Here is a 19,578-nt window from a genome sequence, read left to right as displayed (position 1 = left end):
TGGCAGAGGAAACAATAGACCTAGAGTGGTCAGACTGACTGGCTGCAGCAGTGTCCTGCAGTATTGGCCTTGCCATCAGGAGCATTTTTTTTCCAAGCGTTGACTTGTTCTTAGTGTGAGAACCTGAATTACACTTCCTGTATTTCACACGTTAGTTGTTTTGATGCTGGTGGAGGATCCTGGAACTTGGCCTATTCTCAAATAGAGTGCTTGTGACTTGAAGTATAGTGAATTCTAGTGCTCAGCTTTTAGCATAATCTGTCTCCACAGAAGGACAATTTATATAAATTACACTTACTCAGAAATGGGTGTTTTCCTTTTAATGACTATTTTATTCCCATAGCCTAGTCTTGAAAACTAGCTGTAACCTGGTAAACTGTAAGGAAAATAGATTGTTAGTGCATGCTGGGAGAAACGGTCATAAAACTTTATATGAAGGAAAACATGTTTGTTGCATTCAGTGCTATATGGTTTGCATGTACGCTTAAATGGCTTTCTGTACAGGTTTGTAACATAGTAAAAGGGTTCTCTTTGGCAGGATCAGTGAGCATGTGTAACACCTAGAAATAGTGAACTGCTTCTACTTGTGTCTTCCTTTTGAGACTTGGTGAAGGAAACCATGCCGTTTGAACAAGATAATTAAATCTGTCCTGCCTTCCAGAGGCTTTTATAATAAATCACAAAACTTGCAGAACTTTAATGTGGAGTAGTGTATATTTCCGTATGTATGGACTATCTCTTAGTCACCTGTTTATCTCCAATCTTGTAAATCAGGCTTTTAAGTTTTCCCACAAAAACTCTGGCTTGGCACACTGAAATGTGAACTCTTTGTGGAGCACCTACAGAGATGTGAAGATCTTCTTAAAGCACTTGAAATTTCTATGCAGTATTGCAGAGATGTGATAAGGACAGGCAAGTAGAAGGAAGAGAATGGGGTAAGGAGGAGGATTTAAGTACAGAAAGAAACAATAATGTTTCATAATGTTGCGTTGTTACATGTACATCACAAGTGTGTGGAAAAATACTTTCTAATTTATAAGCTGTAAAAATCTGTATTGCTCCTAGTATAAAAAGTAGCAGTGTATTTTCTGGAAAAATTGAAATGAATATACTTACACAGTTAGTATCTCTTAATGCTCAACTGTATATGCAAAAAGTGCACAAATGATTAGTAATGCATGAAATTTGCTAGAAGATAATTGACAAAAATAAAGTATAGAAACAAGGGAAAGGAGAAATAAAAACACACTGATAAGCCTTTTAAAGAAAATTGTTCACGATCCTATTTTGTTAGCCAGTATATGAGTAGACTTCAGTTCAGTATGTTGGGGTTTTTTTCTGCTATTTATCTGTCAATACCTGTGCATCACTTCAGGTTGATGATCTCATAGGCATCAGAAAAGCATTCTCCCTTTGCTCTGCTTTGAGGTTAACAACTGACCTGAGTGCTCTTGCCCAAGTTTACCACAGTTGCTGCAAGAATGAGAACCCATACCTGAAAGACGATGTTAATAAAGAAACATATTTTAGTTGCTAACATCTCAGATTATACAGGAAGCTCAGTATCGAATACAGGGTATAGGACTGAGAGGGGTTACGGGATTCAAATATTTTGAAACACGTTTTAGAAAATACTAGAAAATTATTGTAATAATAAGGCTCCTTCCTTTATTTCTTTGCTTCCTCCTCTTGTTTTTTCTTTCTTTCTCCATCAGCAAAAGAGGAATGTTCTTTCTTCAGGCATAGAGAAGATAGAAATTCAATTATCTATCCTGCCACTAGCCGAAAGATTGAGCCTCTGAAAGCAGCGGCTATTTTCTGTTGTCAGAATTATGTGTTGATGGATACGTATTTGGGAGAAGGTGTATGGAGAAACATTTAAATGCTGTTGATTACAAAGAATAAAAAAAAAAAAAGCCACAGGCGATGTATAGGAGATTATTCACTGAATACTGATTAAGCTCCTATAAAATCTCAAAAATATTTATGGCTAGCATGAATTTATTTTTTCCACTGTTCCTTTATTTACAGTGAAGAATGCGAGACCTAACGGCTCAGGTAACGAGCAGTCTCCTGCAGTTTCCAGAGGTGACTATTCAGGCACTTGGGGAAGATGAGATAATCCTAGATTCTGTACTTCGTGGGAAGTTTTCTGGAGGTGAGCCTTTTCCTTTTAAAATTTGGTCTTGGACAGAGACATTCTTGCCTGGAGGTCACCTAAAGCATAGGGTAGTATTAGCAGCTGTATCAGGTTGGTGCTCTTGAGATGCACCAGATTTGGAAAGAATAAAAAGGATGTTTTAACTATTAAAAATGCTGATGTTAAAAAATTAATATAGTTACGTTTTGAAACTACAGCAATCTACATTAAAAACTAAACCAGTCTTGTGCTATTAAAACCATTTACTTAAAAACCTGCTGAATCAGTGAGGCCTCCTCAACTTTTAATGAACTAAAACACTTTTTTTAGAAGGTAATAGTGTTGTCTTGGATCGTATTTATTTGCACCAGCTCAAGGTTTGTGGCCATCTGTCACATGCAGAAATACTTAAGTTCTTGTACAATATTAGAGGCAAACAACCTTTTTTTTTTTTTTTTTTCTTTTCCAATCTGAATAAGAACAGAAGGGAGAGGATAAGACTGCTAAGCACTGCAGCCATATTTCTGCAGTGTTTAATAGGATGCAGGGCAGTATCCAGTGAGAGTTTCTGAAGTGGCTAAGCAGATTAGATACTTGACTTTCTAGGTGATCTGAAAAGAGCTGGATGCATATCTGGATCTCTGGCCTTCTGTTAAGACCAGGTAGAATCTATCTGGTTATAAATGCAGTAATGCAGTTCATATTTTCTTTCAGCTTAAACTAGATCTATGAAATAAAATATATTAAATTCTTTATGGAATCGGTACATGTAAAAGTTTCAATTTGCTAATGCAGCGCCCATTTTAAGCTCATTTCTTTTTCAATTCCAGTTCCCTACCCAAAGTAGACATATGCCCAGTAAAATTAGTAAACTAGAAATGAATTGTTATTTATCTTTGAAATATGCTTTAAGACTTGCATTCCCTTGCATGTTTCTCTTTTTCTTTTTTCTTTTCTTTTCCTTTTTTTTTTCCCTTTTTTTTTTAATAACAACAAGCCAAATACACTGAGCCATAATCTTCACACCATGTTGCAGTCTTTATCCCAAGCAATCAAAATCCTTCTTCAGTGCAGGGAAGACAAGTACAAACGCAAAGTAATGAGGTTGCTAATTGTAAGGCATATTGCTTGAGGATTTCAATGGGTGATTTTAAATAATTGAACAGAATTAGGTAAGTCAGTCTTCCTCTGTTAGGTTGTGAGTGCTTTTATTGCAGCAAAGGGACAGCGTCTTTCCTACTTGAAATTTGCTTCAACCAGCTTTCTTTTTTCTTCTAGGGAGAAACGGCCTAGCGTGGTTGGCATGTGGTCCCCAACTTGAGATAGTGAACTCCGTGACAGGAGAGCGACTCTCTGCATATCGTTTCAGTGGAGTAAATGAACAACCTCCCACTGTTCTTGTGGTGAAGGAGTTTTCCTGGCAGAAGAGAACTGGATTACTAGTTGGATTGGAAGAAGCAGAGGGAAGTGTTCTCTGTCTGTATGACCTTGGAATATCAAGAGTGGTTAAAGCAGTTGTCCTTCCTGGAAGGGTGCGTACTTTTTAAACTGAGAAATGAAGTTTTTGTCTTGTTATGTGCTACTTAACCCTATTTCAAGAGAATTTTTGGAACGTTGTTTTGTAGGAAGTTTTTTTTTTAATAGGAGAGTGTTTGTTTGTTTTTGTTTTTTTTCTGTACTGCATTAACTTACTGTCACTTCACAGTATCCAGTCAAGGGAGTCTTGATGTAAAGTCTTGGGTTTAATGGTGCCGTTATTTTGTGAGTCATACAGATAATAAAACGAGTTTTCTGATTTTACCGAAGAGTATGTAGTTGCCTAATGCTCTAATTTCATAAAAAAAAAAAAAAAAAGGCATTGAAAAATAGCCTTTTCTGTTTAAAGTGAAAAAGAAAAAAAATTACTTTGACGTGTCTGTAGTATGCTTTTCCTAGATGATTAGTTTCTGTCAAAAACAGTCTTTAAAATGTTTCAAATTTCCGCAGTTGTGTTGTAAATGACTTAAAATACACATTCCCACGAATCAAACTAGTAAACAGATGACTCTGGAGCAGAATGCATTTTTATGATGGTTTAGGACAGAGAAAAGAACATTTAGCAAGCGAGTTATTTGACAGATTGTTGAAAGATTGGCTTGCAATCCAAAGTGCGTCTTCCTTAAAGTAATTCTTGGGTTTATGATTAGCATCTAAGATTAGATCCTGCTAGGCCAAAAAAGAATCATCTTTGACGTGGGAAGTTTTAAAAATCTCACAAGTTGATTATCTGCTCTGGATATTTTTTACTGAGCTGGCTTGTATTGGTTTTGTCTTAAACTATAGCTTCCCTGTTTGAATGTTTTTCTACATCAGCATCCAGGTCCTTTCTTCCACAGTAGTCTATTTGAATCTGTGCTCACTGAATATTCTTTTTGTATAGACAAGGTACACTGACATATTTTTTTCTACCTTTTCTAACATATAAACTCAAATGATGTAATATTACCCAGTCTCATTATCTATGTTCTATTTTGAAATGGAATATAGTTATAACCATCAGTTGTTTTAGAGAGTTTTTTTAATAGCATGAAAAGTAGTTCAGGAGAAAACGCGAGGGGGAAAAACTGGCCGTTGTGTGATAAATGCTACAAATTGGGGAACAAAGCCAAGGCTTATCTGAATTTTTACTGTTCTGCCCTGAATGCTCTTGCATTACAAGCATATTTGATCTCTTGCTTTCATTTTGCTTCCTATCTTTTTGCTATTAGATTAGTTAGATTAGTGTAGACATGGGTGTTGCTAATTGGAGTATAAATTTTGAGTTGTGAATGGGCATAAGGGTAAACAAAAACAAGTAGATAAAACTTATGCTTGACCACTATCCATTCCTTTGGAATTTAATTATTCTGTAGCTCATATTTGCATCTTATATAACGTATAACTTGGGGTTTTAATTCTGCCTAAATGTTTCTGTGATTTTTCACACTGATTACTTTGAAAAGTAAAATGTGGATCTGTTCTTAGCTTCGTTTTCTGCAGTTTGTGTCGTTTACTTTTTGAAGATTTTAATGAGCACTTTAATTTATGGACTATATTCCCTGTGGGTATATCTTCTGGAGTCAGTTAAGCTATACAGATTAACTGAAACTTTGACTGAAGGTGCCAAACCATTAATGTATTAACACAGGGCAGTTATTATGAAAACGTGATTACCTTTTAGTTGTAAGAATAGGCGGTAAGTCATTCAGAGCATCAAGGAGTGAGTTCAAAAAAACCCAGCAAACGTAGAAAAAATTCTGTCATCATTTTTTTCTGTGGGAGCATCCCTAACTGCCGTGGAATATCCATGCAAAATGAAATGGAAAATTAAATATGTTACTGGAGTATTATTTACAACAAATTCCATAAAAGCAAATCTAAATTGAAAACATTAGTTATATTAAGCTGGTTTATAATGCTCATACTTTTCAAAACTATTGAAAAGTATTTTCACAAATTTTTCTGATTTGTATGAGGAGGCAGAAGGGTAGCATTCAGATTCAGTGAGCTGAGAAAAGTTTTCTTTGTTCATTCCCAGAATGAGTTGGCAGTAGTGTAGGAGAATATGAAAAGCCAGTGCATAGCATAGTGGAAAAATATGCTGTTTCAGGAGCTTCTACATGGAAAACTGAAGTGTTAAAACCAGGAAACGCTTTTGGAAGACTGTATGCAAAAATTGAAAAGATTCATTTGGAGCCAGCTGAGCAATGAAAAAAATCTGTCCAAATAAAAAGAAATTAGAAGCAACACTTATAGGCTGGGTAATTCTGCAGTGAAATACATGCTGTATTTCTGTTCTCCTAGTAAGTCACCAAGACTTGGAGCAGCAAGAATTTGGGTAATCAGAATGCTTTTGATAATCCTTTGAGTAGCAGGGCAGATAAGAAGTTTAATTTGTAGGAAGTCTGAAACAGAATGAAGTTATCTAGATTAGTATAGATATGTCTAAGATTAGAACTGTTGTGATCAAGATGAAAGGTAAATTCTGTAGTGGCTATGTAGTCATAGCAAACACTTGATGTAGGAGGAGAGAACTGTGAGGCTTAGGGATTTGGTTATTTTTACCGCGTCTGAAAAAACAAATTGCAAAGAGACTGCCTTCTGATGCTCACCTCTTTATTTTACGTTGATGTAAAATTTTCTGCTGGTTTCATTGTGTTGCGATGCTCTAATTTCATAAGAAGATCAAATGATAGCCTACGTTCTTTTTTTGTATGGCTTTAGTGCAGGAGTCTTTGCTTGTATCTCTGCTGTAGCATTCAGCATTGTCCTGGGATGTGTCACAGGTGCTGAAATGTTTTACTTTAGTTTAAAATAGTTCAAAATAGTTGCATGCAAACTGTTGGCAGCATCGAGGAGCAGAATGCGCTTCTTGCTTGGTTAGTTAGCTTTTTATCTAACAAGCTGTTCTTCTTTTGTTGTTGTTTTGTTTTAGACTGACTTTTTAAACTTCTTATTAATGTACACAAAAGAGCTGGTGTGCATTTAACAATTTTTTTTAACTTAATCTTGTAGTTATTTTAATCTAAATGAGGGCTAGTATCAAGTTTACTAAGCCAGTATCTGCCTTCATCACTTGCTGGAAATATTCCATTTCCATAGAAATGGTGTGTCGGCCAGGCAACTGCGTTAGTGCTTTTTCTGACTTAAAGCCATGATTTAACTTAATGCAAGTTTTGCAGAGAAGGCATAAACTACAATGGCACTGATGCGGTGTGAGCAGAGGAAGAACTACATTTAGTCATAAATCTCTTACATGTCATAAAGTTCTGTACATACAGTTAATTTTAAAATTCTCTTAGTGTTAATCGTTTTTCTTAAGAAGGAAACTAAATTGCTAATCTACAATAACAGAGCACTCTATTTAAGTTAAAATTAATTCACTTAAATAACTAAGAAGTAAGTTGGAGATGGTAATGAATTTTCGTACAGGGATTTGATTTTCTTAAAATAATTGGAGGAGGCAGTACTTTTCTTTCAAATCTTATGATTCTGCATTTACTTTCTTGTTTCTGAACAAGTGCTAACTGCGGCTTTACTGTTGAATGATTTCTGTTTAGCTTGTCAAACAGCTTAGGTATTAACTTGCAGTTTTCCTGTAGGTAACTGCTATAGAACCCATAATTAATCATGGAGGAGCCAGCGTGAGCACTCAGCACCTACACCAGAGTCTGCGATGGCTCTTTGGTGTGGCAGCAGTGGTAACAGATGTTGGACACATACTTCTGGTTGACCTTTGTTTGGATGATTTATCTTGCACTCAGAATGAAGTAGAAGCATCAGGTGAGTTTGCAGTCTTTAAACTTAAAACTCCTATTTTGAAAGTAAGAAGACTCAAGTCTTCAAAATGGGATACATGTTCTTTATCTAGAAGATGATAACATGCAGACATTTAGGACTACCAATGGCAGATGGTGGTTTGACATCATGTAATCCAAGCCGATTAAGGATGGGAGTGGTTTAATACTGTTTCTGAATTCATAAATCACAGAATGGTTGAGGTTGGAAGGGACCTCTGGAGATCATCTAGTCCAACCTCCCTGCTCAAGCAGGGTCCTCTAGAGCATATTGCCCAGGATAGCTTCCAGGCAGGTTTTGAATATCTCCAGGGAAGGAGACTGCACCACCTCTCTGGGCAACCTGTGCCAGGGCTCTATCACCCTCATAGTAAAGAATGGAACTTCTTGTGGTTCAGTTTGTGCTCGTTGCCTCTTGTCCTGTCACTTGGCACTACGGAAAAGAGTCTGGCCTCATCCTCTCAACACCCCCCGCCCTTCAGATACTTGTAGACATTGATGAGATCACCTCTCAGCCTTCTCTTCTCCAGGCTGAACAGGCCCAGCTCTCTCTTTCAGCCTTTCTTCATAGGAGAGGTGCTCCAGTCCCCTCATCATCTTTGTAGCCCTCCGTTGGACTCTCTCCAGTAGCGCCATGTCTCTCTTGTACTGGGGAGCCCAGAAGTGGACACAGTACTCCAGGTGAGGCCTCCCCAGGGCTGAGCAGAGGGGCAGCATCACCTCCCTCCACCTCCTGGCAACACTCTGCCTCATGCACCCCAGGATACCATTGGCTGCCTTGGTCGCAAGGGCACACTGCTGCCTCCTGCTTAACTTGTTGTCCACCAGCACTCCCAGGTCCTTCTCTGCAGAGCTGCTTTCCAGCAGGTCAGCCCCCAGCCTGTACTGGGACAGGAGGTTATTCCTGCCTAGGGGCAGGACCCTGCACTTGCCTTTGAACTTCAGGAGGTTCCTCTCCGCCCAGCTCTCCAGCCTGTCCAATAAATAAATGCCCCCCTCCCTCCAAGATCTTTAAACCGTTATGATACTTGTCCGTGAGGTTCAGGAATTCTACCATCTGAATCCTTGCAGCTGCCTGTTGGGAAGCTGTGTCAACCAGAGGGGCCCTATTTCTTGGAATTGTTCTTCTGTTAAATGACTTGTGAGAAATTGTAGGAATACTTTAAAAATAAATCCCAACTTAACAAAAATCATGCATTTGGATGAATGAAATCTAAGTTGTGTATTCAGGTTGCATCCACTGCTTTGCTATTACAACAGCAGCTCCATGAGTTCATGTCACTTCAAATGACTTTGTCATGAAGCCCAAACTCCTGAGGTACCGAATCCAAAAAGAATCTGTCCATCATGGTTACGCTTTTACCTGGTTTTGAAATATGATACAGAATATCAGTCAGTCCAGTCAGAGAGTTCCTGTGTTCTTTGAATAAATAGGAAGTGGAAATAAAAAAGGGAAATGGATGAATGGATATTTTGCCTGGGAGAGTGGAATTAGATCGGACATACGGTCACGTTGAAGTGTTTAAAGTGCATCCTAAAGAGAATAACCCATTCTTTTATTGCATGATTCTGTATGTGTAGACCTAGAAGTTATCACTGGAATTCCTGCTGAAGTTCCACAAAGAAGAGAAGCTGTGACCAGAGAGGGACGACATCTCTGTTTTCAGTTACAAAATCCTTCAGGAACAGCAATATCAACCTTATGCTACATAAGTAGAAGCAATCAGCTGGTTGTGGGTTTTTCAGATGGTTATCTCTCACTATGGAATATGAAGACTTTGAAGAAGGAGTAAGTAGATCTTTACATCTGGCCGTGCCTGGAGGTGCAGGGATTTCAATATTTACTCAAGGAATTATGTTAAAATAAAGGGTAGCTTTTTTTCAGGGACTGAAATTGTTGAGTATAATCTTGAAATGCTTAGAAATCCTCTTCTGAAATAACTATCAAGTGATACATGTATAAAGTGGATCTTCTCAGTGAACTAGGGTTGTTTTCCGTGTTTATTGTGCCTGTGAATTAAGGAATCTTGGAAAACGTACTGCTTCTGGTTACGTTAAACGGGATGTGACAGCACTGATATCTATAAGGAAATAAGACGATTCCTTCTGTCATCAGCGTTCAGTGAAACCAGGAAACACTTAATTTAAAAAATTATTTCATCTAATTATCTTTTTCAGAACCACTTACTGCAATTAGGACATAATTTGCAAAACTTGAGTGTATTAATAATGTAATTTTGCTGACAATATTGTTAAAAGTATCCAGGATGAAACTACCAAGGCATGTTAGCTGATTTGTGCCTGAGAATGTATTTTTTCCCTGCATTTCAGCCTTGACTGAAATAAGAGATTGACCAGTTCCAAGGCAAGGATGTTCATTGTGTCAGCTTGTTCTCATCAAACCTGAATGAAAGTTTGCTTAGAACATTTGGAGATCAGAAGAAGGGACATGTAAATTTATGGGCAATGGGAAGATCAGGGGATGATTTCAAATCTGCCAAAGAGCAATCTCACTTGAGATTTATGACCGAGGTCAGATAGGGATTCATTAAGCAAATCTGTCGTGACTCACCAGAAATTATTAAATGCAGAAATAGATGATGGAGGAATAAGTAGGTGGCAGGAATAGAAAGAAGATAATGAAGTTACAAATCAAGTTCAGAAGTCTGGAAGAAAAATGCTTTCCTATGCAGTCCAAGCGAAGAAACAGGAAACTATTTTTGTTTGGCGCTGTTTTGGATTTGTTCAGAAGAAATTCTACATTTTAAATTCTGTACTTCAGCTACAACAGCAGGAGAAATGTTTTGCTTGGCAATTGGAATATTCATTTAGAAGAGGTTGGTTTGAATCACTTCAGGCAGAGGAGGACATAAACCCATTTCTTAGTGTTTCTTGGAAAATAAATTCCTTATCTCTCAACTGTTCCATAAAAAGCAGTCACTTCCTTGTCTCGCTTCTTTGGGGTATAAAGTGGAAGTGTGACCTTCTGCTCTTTGAGGATGTGAATGTGGTTGCTCTTCTGTCAAAGGGTTCTTCCACCCTGGTGGTGATGAGTTATTTGCTGATGTTTTAGGAGAGGTGATGTTGAATGCATTCAGTTCTCCTGTTTCTGGATTGAGATTCTAAGTAAATGATTCTGAATTAGATAAGAATAACCTGAATATGCGTAGCTCATAACCACCCGTTTCTTGAGTTATCAAAATATTTTAAAATTAATGCTTTCAAGTAATGTGTTCAAGTCAGGCATTTTATTAAGAAGAAATGCTGTGGCTTTTGAAGGGCATTTAAGAATACCTAGCATGATACAAGTAGTGAGGGTATGCAGGCTCACCTCTGTTTGTTTGTTTTTACCTGTACTAGGTACCACTTTCAGCTTGAAGGAGGAAGGATTCCTGTCTATGCTGTTACTTTCCAGGAACCTGAAAATGATCCTCGCAATTGTTGTTACTTGTGGGCTGTTCAGTCTACGCAAGAAAGGTGAGTAAAAACTTACTGTAAAAAAACATTTATTGAATACAGCTATTGTGTGTGTGTTTGTTTTATACACAGTCTTCAATCTGCTCTTTTTGCCCTGTTCTGTTAATTAGGAAATTGATCATATACTAACATTTTTCACTAATTAAAGTGTGTGTTAATGAAATCTAAAGAAGACTATAATGTCATGTTTACTCTTTTTGAGCCTGTGGAATGTATTTTTTTCTTCCTTCTTGGACAATCTTAAAAATTTTAAGTATAAAACTGAGCTCCATTTTAATTGTAGAGCCACCACTGGCAGTTTCCTAAAAATGAGGAGTAGTAATACTTCTAAAGGTACTGTTTTGCAAAATATATTTGCGTTTTAGAGCTGGTAGCAATGATAGAGCCGATAGAATTTTGCTGAAGATTTAGCCATACAGGGGGACTCTCTCTAATATGGCAGATGTTATGCTTACCGTGCAACTTTTACAGGACTTAGCAGACGTGAAGAAGGACCTTCCAGTAACAACAACAACAATAATAATGGCCTCAAAAATATTTTTCTGGAGTAAATTTCTTCCCTTTTATTTATAGTTTGAAAGTTCAAAGAAGTCAGTCCATGAGGAAACACTCATCATCATAGTTGTATTGCAGTCCCTTTTTCTTGAGTTTGGGACTTAACAAGGTGCATAATTGCTGTTATATCTGAGCACCAGTAAATCTTTCTGTTTGTTTCATATACTTTCTCTTAGTTTGAACCGTGACTTTGAGTTGCTGTTTCTTGCATTTGTTCAAATTGCTGTTGTAGAGCTTTTAGCGAGTTCACTAGATGCCTGGTGTTCTTGCAGTTCCTAGTTTGCTCAGAGTTTTTGAAAGAAGGCAAAGCAATAGTGGCTATGTTTTTGTGCTTGCGTTCTTAAATTATTTGCTCTATTTCTTGATGATTGCTTCATAACTTGTTTGATATTTGCATGATGGCATCAAAATACCGTTAAGCCGACAGTTCAGGCTGCAGATCTAGAACACAAAATGTGCCAGGCTAACAGCCTGCTGCCACCAAAGGAGGGAGGCTCACAATATTGCTGATTACCTTGTGCCAACTTTAGCAGTCCTTGGATCCTCTGTGACTCAGTTCAGATCATCTGGCAGAGAAGTTGATGGGTTTCCTGCCAGGCTAATGAATCAAATCAGTATGTAGAAGGGTCTGGTTTATACAAGAGAAAGGCTGGAATATTGTTGTTATGGCAGGGAAAAAGGAACAAGATTTCTCTATTTCAGTGTGAGCGAGCTATTGAATCAGCTCAGCTGTTCATAGAGCAACAGTCGTCTTAGGTTTGACTTTAAGGTAGATTGGATCAAGAGCTCTTCACTGTGAAGAACTATTTCAACAAATTTTAGTCTGTGCAACACATTAAAGCTTTCAAATTATATGGCTAGCATTTGTCTTTGGAGCTGTTAATGTCAGCACTATCTCCTTTATATTTTAGATTCTTAATGTGAGCAATTGTCATGGTTTGGGAAGTAGTATTTTTTCTTTCCAGCAAGAATGTTATTAAGGAAAATTTCAGTCTAGGTCTAATAAAATAATAATTTTGCAGAGGGGTGTATAAAACAATTTTTTAATCAAATTTCATAATTTATGCCCTTTCAGTGAAGGTGATGTTGTGAGTTTACATCTGTTGCAGTTAGCATTTGGTGACAGAAAACGCTTGGCATCAGGACAAGTGATGTATGAGGTAAGATGTTCATGTATGTGAAAACATAATGATTTCCATTAAATGAGTATCTATTAAAAATTGACAGGGATAATACTTATCGAAAACATTCAGAGATAACTGAAAATAATTTTTGTGCTGAGTCTTCTTGGGCACAGCCTTTATCTGTACTTTTCTGAAAACAAGTCATAGGATTTTAAACTACAGTGCCCTGTGTTGCAGCTAGGCTCATCTTCAAAGAGACTATATAAATTCGAGGACTATGCCCTTGGATTGTTTTGAACAAAGGCAAACTCTTGAGTTTGAATTCTGACCTTTTCTCTTTTTCCTTATATGTAGTGAAGCTTCTTTCTCATCAGTAAATGTTGCTTTAGATGTTTGGAAAAGATGATGTTTCTTTTTAAAACACAGTATCTATCAAGCATAATATACACACAGCATAATATAAACACTGCTCTGCAGCTCACCATTTCAGTTTTTGTTTTTGAAAGAACTTTCACTGCAATTCACTTCTGCATCTCTAATGCTGCCCCGAGTGCTCTGGCAGGTTGATCGGAGAACGCTGCTTTAATCTTCCTCCAGTTTCATTTTTCATACTTGTGCATTGTTTTATCCTCTTTTAAAAGTTATTTTTTAGCTGCAGGCTTGTTAGTGGGAAAGACAGTACCTTGTTCTGTCTGCTTCTTTGGAAAGAAGTTGTCTATATCTGTTCCTCTCACGGCTACTGTGTTCTTTTCGTATAGTTTAATATTAGAATGTGGGACCTTTTACTATTCGGCGGTTCTTTGTCTTGGTCGTCTTACGTTCCTGAACAAGGTGCGACAAGTGTCAATTTTTCCCTCAGAGGACTGAAATGTTTCAGCAGCTTTTTAACATGGAGCCACTAGAAATCCCAGTTGATGCTTTCTTTGAAAAATTGCAAAAACTGATGGAATAATTTTCCTGTGTTCGTGATCTGAGAGAGTTGTAGTGTGGTTAATGTAAGACTTATGACCCTCGACAGACTTTGCAACCAGTAACACGCTCTCAGATTCTAATCTCTGGATTTGTGGTGGTCTGCTCCCACACTGGTTCAGGCTCCCTAGTGATGCGCGCTGTGGAAGAGTGAAGCAGGGACTAGTCTTACAAAGTAGCTGAACAGAGAACTAAGTAGCTGGACCCTATGAGGAGAGCAGACATGTTCTTGAGCTAGTTTACGGATTAGCACCTTACACACATAGCATCGTACCAAGGCCTTGTAACATCTGCGGCAAAAAAAAAAAAAAAGAAAAGAAAAAAAATCACCAAAAGAGGGATCAGGACAAAACATATGATCTGCAGTTGATGAGGGACGCTTCTGGTTTCAAAATATTTCCTTGTAATTGCAGGTTGTTTGGTACTGCAGCATTAACCATGTCCACAGCTACAGCTATGCAAAGGTCTTCATGATTCCAAAATCACGTGTGCTGAAATATAAAGTCCTTTTGAAAACTGCCTCGGGGTTATTTCTTGATTTTGATTGTGGCTGTTGAGAAGCCTAAGATGCTAACTCAGAAAAATTGATACAGTTGAGACTGTTGTTGAATTCCAGTTCTGTCTGCCCCCATTTTCCTGCTTTCTATCATCTTCATTACTGGTATAGTGTACTGCTTTTCAGACTTTTGTCAGCCAAAGGATGACAAAGTAATGAGCTGTACAGCAATGTGTTGCTTTTAGGGTGTTTGTGAAGCTTTTAGTACTTAGGTCTGCCTACATGGCTGGCTGGATCAGGTTTCTTGTCCATCTTGAAGAGAAGAAACTTAAGAAAACGTTCCAGTTTGCCAGGGAAAGTTTGAGTATATGGAGAGAAATCTGCTATTGACCTATGCTCATTGGATAGGCTAGGAGTTTGAAGGAGTTCTGCGTTACAGCAGTGCCTTAGTTTCCACAAGGCAACTTTGAGGCTACAAAACAGCGCATCTTTGTTGATTTTTCTATTATGGCAAAGACACCCTGAGGCTTTTGAAACGTGTGGACTTGTTGTCCAAGTTTGACATCTGTGTGTCAGCCTTCTGTCTCCGTTACCTTCAAGGCTAGTTTGAGTCTGTGTTCAAGTAATTAAATGTGAAGGTATGTTTGGATTATGCTTTCAAAGATCTTTTTTATGCCACCTTGGTAATTACTAAATGTCATGCCTCAAATCAAGGTTGTGGGGCGTATCTTCACCATAATCCTACAGAGTGCTTGCAGATGGGCAGAGTACATCATATAGGAGTCTTGGGCCAGTGTAGCTCGTTTGAAAACGGTCTTCATGTTTTACTGGTCAATAAAGTCATTACTTAACATTTTCCTTACAAAGACTTTCCTTAGCTTAAATTACTTGCCCCAGTGGAAAATGTGAAATATACTGTTTTGCTTCAGAAGTTTTCTTAAGCAGGAATTGTTTGGTTCCCCTCCCTCAACTCCTCACCCTGACTTCCTGGTTCTGGCTCTCTGTCTATGTACCTACTGTGTATGTGGGTACCTGTACTACTCCACAGTGCAAGTATTATTTTCTTTATTTAGTTCAAATATCTCTGATTGCAAAGCTACCGAGTTCTTAGTTTAAATACCTTTTTCCTACGTTTATTTCAAGATCTGGTATCTGAAGACAAAGGGAGAAACCTTTAAACTGACTGCATAGATGCTTGCTTCTTGAATGATGCAGAAAATGTATATGAGAGATACCCAGATGATTTTGTTTAGCAAGTTTCTTTAAACTACCTGATACATGGACTGAATGGTATGAAAAGGATTTGTACCTAAGCACAATGAGAATTGCTGGTATCAGGATATTTTAGATAATCTGAAATTCAGTTGGATTCATTTAGTAGCTCTGTCTGCTTACCACTCAAAATACTGTGCTTTAAATTTTGTTCTCCATATTATCTAAAAGTAGAAATTTGCGGCAGTTAAAATAATCTCTAACAGCTTTGTGGAGTTTTGATACTTTATCAGATGAAGCAATCCTTTGGAATGATGGACCTCTTGCACAGTGAAACATCTTGCATTTAAAATTTGTTTTTAGTGATTATTCCCTCCATCATAAAAGCGAGATTCTTTGCTCAGGCTTCACACTAGTTTTTCAAAGAGATGGTTAGATATTTCTATCTATTCTGTATTTGTTTGTTACAATTTCCAAAGCCGCTTGGCAAAATAGAAAGGACGTTGTGTACTTTAGGGTAAGTTTTAGCATTATTCTTTTCAGTAATGAAAGACTTATTTATTTATTTATTTAGATAACCTTGAAAATTATTTGTAGTTTTTGCTAGAAGGGTTAAGAGAACGCGTGTCTCTTCTCAGGTTACATGAGTTAGATGTCTCATATGAGAATGTATTGTTTTGTCGCCAGTTCACTTCAGAGCTCTGATAGAAGTTAGGAAGCTTGGTCAGAATCTGGCAGGATGGATTTTTTGAGTTTGTGGAGCTGCTACTTGTCCACAGTACATGCATTCATTAAAGACTGTGTTGCATGGTAGACAGTTTGAATCAATGCAGCGCTTGGAAAGACAGTATTTCAGTTAATGTTTAATTAGAAAAAATCCGTGTCAGAGGTTCAGTGCGGTACTGCTGGGATTTTTGAATGTCTCAGATTAGTATACTCTCTCTGTAGTAACTCATGGTCCTGTATGGGTTCATATGTATCCCATATCCTCTCTGTTTTCCCTTTCTGCTGTTGTGCTTGGTGAAGGAACTGAGGGAGGTTTCACTCTTTAGTTTCTTTGACAGGATTAGAGGAGGAACTAGTGGGAGCTTTCATGGTATGAAAGACGGCTGCTAATCAGTAAGACGTTCTCATACCATGGACAGGGGGATGTATGTTCATTGTAGTGGTGTGCCTATAGACAGTACCTCTCGAAGAGCTTTAACTTGCTAGAATTCCATGACTTCTCTAACTTTCATCTGCTCTCTAGTCAAGACATGGCGCAAAGAACTTTGTACACATCTGTACTGCATGCGCATATCTTCATAGATAAATATTGAGGTCTGTAAAAAAAAAAAAAAACCTTGATTCTGCAGGGACTCCTACCAAATATTTTAGAAACGAATGATGTTAGGAAAACACTGAATTGTGAGAACGGGGAAAATCCTTATAGCCAAGCTTTTCAGTTACCGTTTTACACTTCAGATACTCTTGCATATCATATACAATTTTTATTTATGATCAGAAATAATCTCATCAGACATAATCCAAAATATATCTATGTTATATTAGATACATACGATCTGTCATATTTAGGTGTAATAATGTCTATTTTAATCTCAAAATTATCTTTTCTATTTGCTTTTATTTTTCCCAGGGTTTGGAATACTGTGAAGAAAGGTACAGTTTAGATCTCACGGGTGGAGTCTTTCCTTTGAGAGGACAGACCAGCAATACTAAATTACTCAGTTGTCAAACCGTAGAAAAATTTCGCAACCACGTTGACAGAGAGGATAGCGTTAATGAAGGTTTGTTCCGTGTCCGTGTTGTATCCGTGTTTAGTTGTTCCCATGGGGACGTTTTTAGAATCCGAGCAATGAACGCGGTTGTCTAGCTACAGCCTAAAAGTTAAATATCTGTATAAAGTAGCTTGTTAGGCTTATTTAAAAATAAAAATTGAGTGCTTAAGTTCTGTTTAAATATAGAAATTAACAGTGCAGTCTGTCAGAGGAAATTTGATAATGAGTAAATATCTTAATGCCAGAAACTGTATTTCTGTGACAAAAGATTTGTTTCATTGATGCTTAGTTATCTTTGATACACCGTATCCCGTTACTTTGTATCTTGAAGTTTTAAAGTGCTATGCTGGTTAGACCTTTTCAGTAATTTTGACCTTTTAACAGTGTCAATGGATGATTTAGTTAAGAGTGTAGAATGTTTTTATATGCAGCAAGAGAAGAAAAAAAAATGTAATTGTTGCTAAAAGTACCATGATAGTTATTTTATCGGAAAAGGCAGCAGCAAGAGATAAGTAAATAAAAAACTGGATGAAGAAACGAAGAAAGGAAGGAGTTAAACTGGTACATCAGATTGAGCTATCAAATTCCTGATTTTGTTTTTAAACTAAGTATCCGTATGTGAAAGTAGCCAAGTTGTTTGTTTTATTAATAGTCAGAGAGAGATATTCCTTTTTGAAGAACTTCAGTGTTAGAAGAGTTATCGCCAGTGATCTGTGTTTATGTGAAAAACTGATCTGTTTGGGAAGAAAGTAATGCTTGTTGTTTGAATAAAGTAGGATGTGTTTGCTGGCAGAAGTTTATCTTTTTGGGGGGTAAGATGTGCTTTAAACATACTAAGCTTGGAAAAACATTTTTTACTTTGTATGCTACCTGTCATTTCCTTTCCTTGAAGGAGTAAATGTAATCAGAAGTTTACAAGTTAGCATTTTTTATAATGAGAACGTTGAAGTCCAAGTTTATAAAAGAGTGAACCTGCTCTTCCTAACCCTTAGTTAAAATAAGACAAATTATTTGTTGCTATGGGCTTGCCTGAATTCATCATTTCTTGTGACTTGTCAGGTACTTTTGATTTTCTTGGTACATTCAAATTGCTTTTTAGTGTTTTTAGTCTGTTTTAGGCCAGTGAATGAATACCTTTGTATGGGCAGCTTCAAGATCGTAGAATAGGACTTTTTTAAGAGGAGGGGGGATCTGTTTCATGCTGATTGACATGCTGTGGCTATGTTTGGTGGGTGATCTTTATTTATGCTTCAGCATAAATAAAATTAATGCTTTTCAGTCCTTTTATTCCTCCAGCTGTGTCTTCTGTTGGTGACTTTAAACAATAAGATGATTCTCTCCGTTGCTTAGGATTGTCATTTAGATGTTTCTTTTCCTGTTCAGACTTAGGCGTGCATCTTCCTGTCCAAATTTTTCTCTAAATTTCATAGATTCCCGCATCTGACAGCTCTTACGTAATGGTTTTGCTCATCTATGTACACGGTGGAAATTCTTGTCGTGTCTTTCACCATCTTGCAATAATTAAACAAACGTCCCTGGGTTTTTAAATTCAGTTACACTCCCTCCGTATCTTTGAGACTACTGTTATAGTGATAACTTCCATAGCGTTTTGTTTTGTCTGTCAGTGGAGCGTTAAAGTCTTAACAGGAAAACCTTTGCATTTTCTACACTTGTCGTATGTTTCTGAGGAGAGCTTTTTCTAAACACTTCTAAAAAATTTTCTTTTTGATCCCTGTTGTGAGTTCTTTTTTTCCTGCCTCATGCTTCATAAAATACCTGTAATTTTTCTACTGATTCTTAATTAGTTTTTTTTTTCAGCACCTCTTCAAGTTAAGTTTGAGACATGGATGAACTTTTGCTGAATGTATGTCAAGACTAGCAGTGAAGCTCTTTTTCTGAATTACGAAGACAATTGTTATTGTCAGACAGTTTCAGCAGTTGACAAAACTGGAGCGGAACAGAAGTTCACAATAAAACGTAGTAAAATATGTGAGGGTCCCTAAACTGTAGTAATGAATTCAGCGGAGCAGAACAGAGAAAACATTCTGCCAAAAATTGTTTTCTTGTTCTTCACCCTATTAGTGCAAATCATGTACTACACGCTTTGCTTATATCTAATGAACACGTTGTCTCCAGAGAAGACAGGCTGTTCTGCTTATTGAGACGAATATCACATTGTGAATGTTTTGCTTTTAGATGAAAATTTGTGTTCTAATTTCTGGGTCGTTTTTGTTTTGTGTGGTAATTGTGTTCTTCCATTCTGAATATGCTGGAAAGGAGCTATTCTTAAAACTTGTAAGGGAGGCTAATCTGGAAATTAACAGTGCCAGCTGAGTTACACAACTGTATATGATGAAGTTGCTTACTCATATCCTTTCCGACAGTAGCAATGTATATGTTTCTAGAATAATTTTTTGATAAACTGTTCATCTAGCTAAATATTTTCATCAGTTATTGATGTATGAAAAACTTAGTTGCTAATGATGTGTATTTGCTTTGGTTTAGAATTGAT

General features: G+C 37.2%; 1 protein-coding gene across 2 annotated transcripts in view; it reads left to right on the top strand.

The window, feature by feature from the left end:
• AHCTF1 (AT-hook containing transcription factor 1) overlaps positions 1 to 19,578 on the top strand; it is a 55,872-nt gene that overhangs the window by 6,355 nt on the left and 29,939 nt on the right. For both annotated transcript variants that reach the window (XM_068939332.1, XM_068939331.1), the window contains exons 2-8: positions 2,032 to 2,158; positions 3,419 to 3,672; positions 7,261 to 7,441; positions 9,037 to 9,244; positions 10,816 to 10,932; positions 12,563 to 12,647; positions 16,925 to 17,075. In XM_068939332.1, coding sequence (XP_068795433.1) covers positions 2,038 to 2,158; positions 3,419 to 3,672; positions 7,261 to 7,441; positions 9,037 to 9,244; positions 10,816 to 10,932; positions 12,563 to 12,647; positions 16,925 to 17,075 — 1,117 coding nt within the window. In that variant the 5' untranslated portion in view covers positions 2,032 to 2,037. The remainder of the gene's footprint in view (positions 1 to 2,031; positions 2,159 to 3,418; positions 3,673 to 7,260; positions 7,442 to 9,036; positions 9,245 to 10,815; positions 10,933 to 12,562; positions 12,648 to 16,924; positions 17,076 to 19,578) is intronic.

The sequence above is a fragment of the Struthio camelus genome, chromosome 3, assembly GCF_040807025.1.
Source record: "Struthio camelus isolate bStrCam1 chromosome 3, bStrCam1.hap1, whole genome shotgun sequence".
Taxonomy (NCBI): Eukaryota; Metazoa; Chordata; class Aves; order Struthioniformes; family Struthionidae; genus Struthio; species Struthio camelus.
The sequence above is the reverse complement of the archived record's forward strand: the minus strand, read 5'-3'. Positions and strand labels throughout refer to the sequence as shown.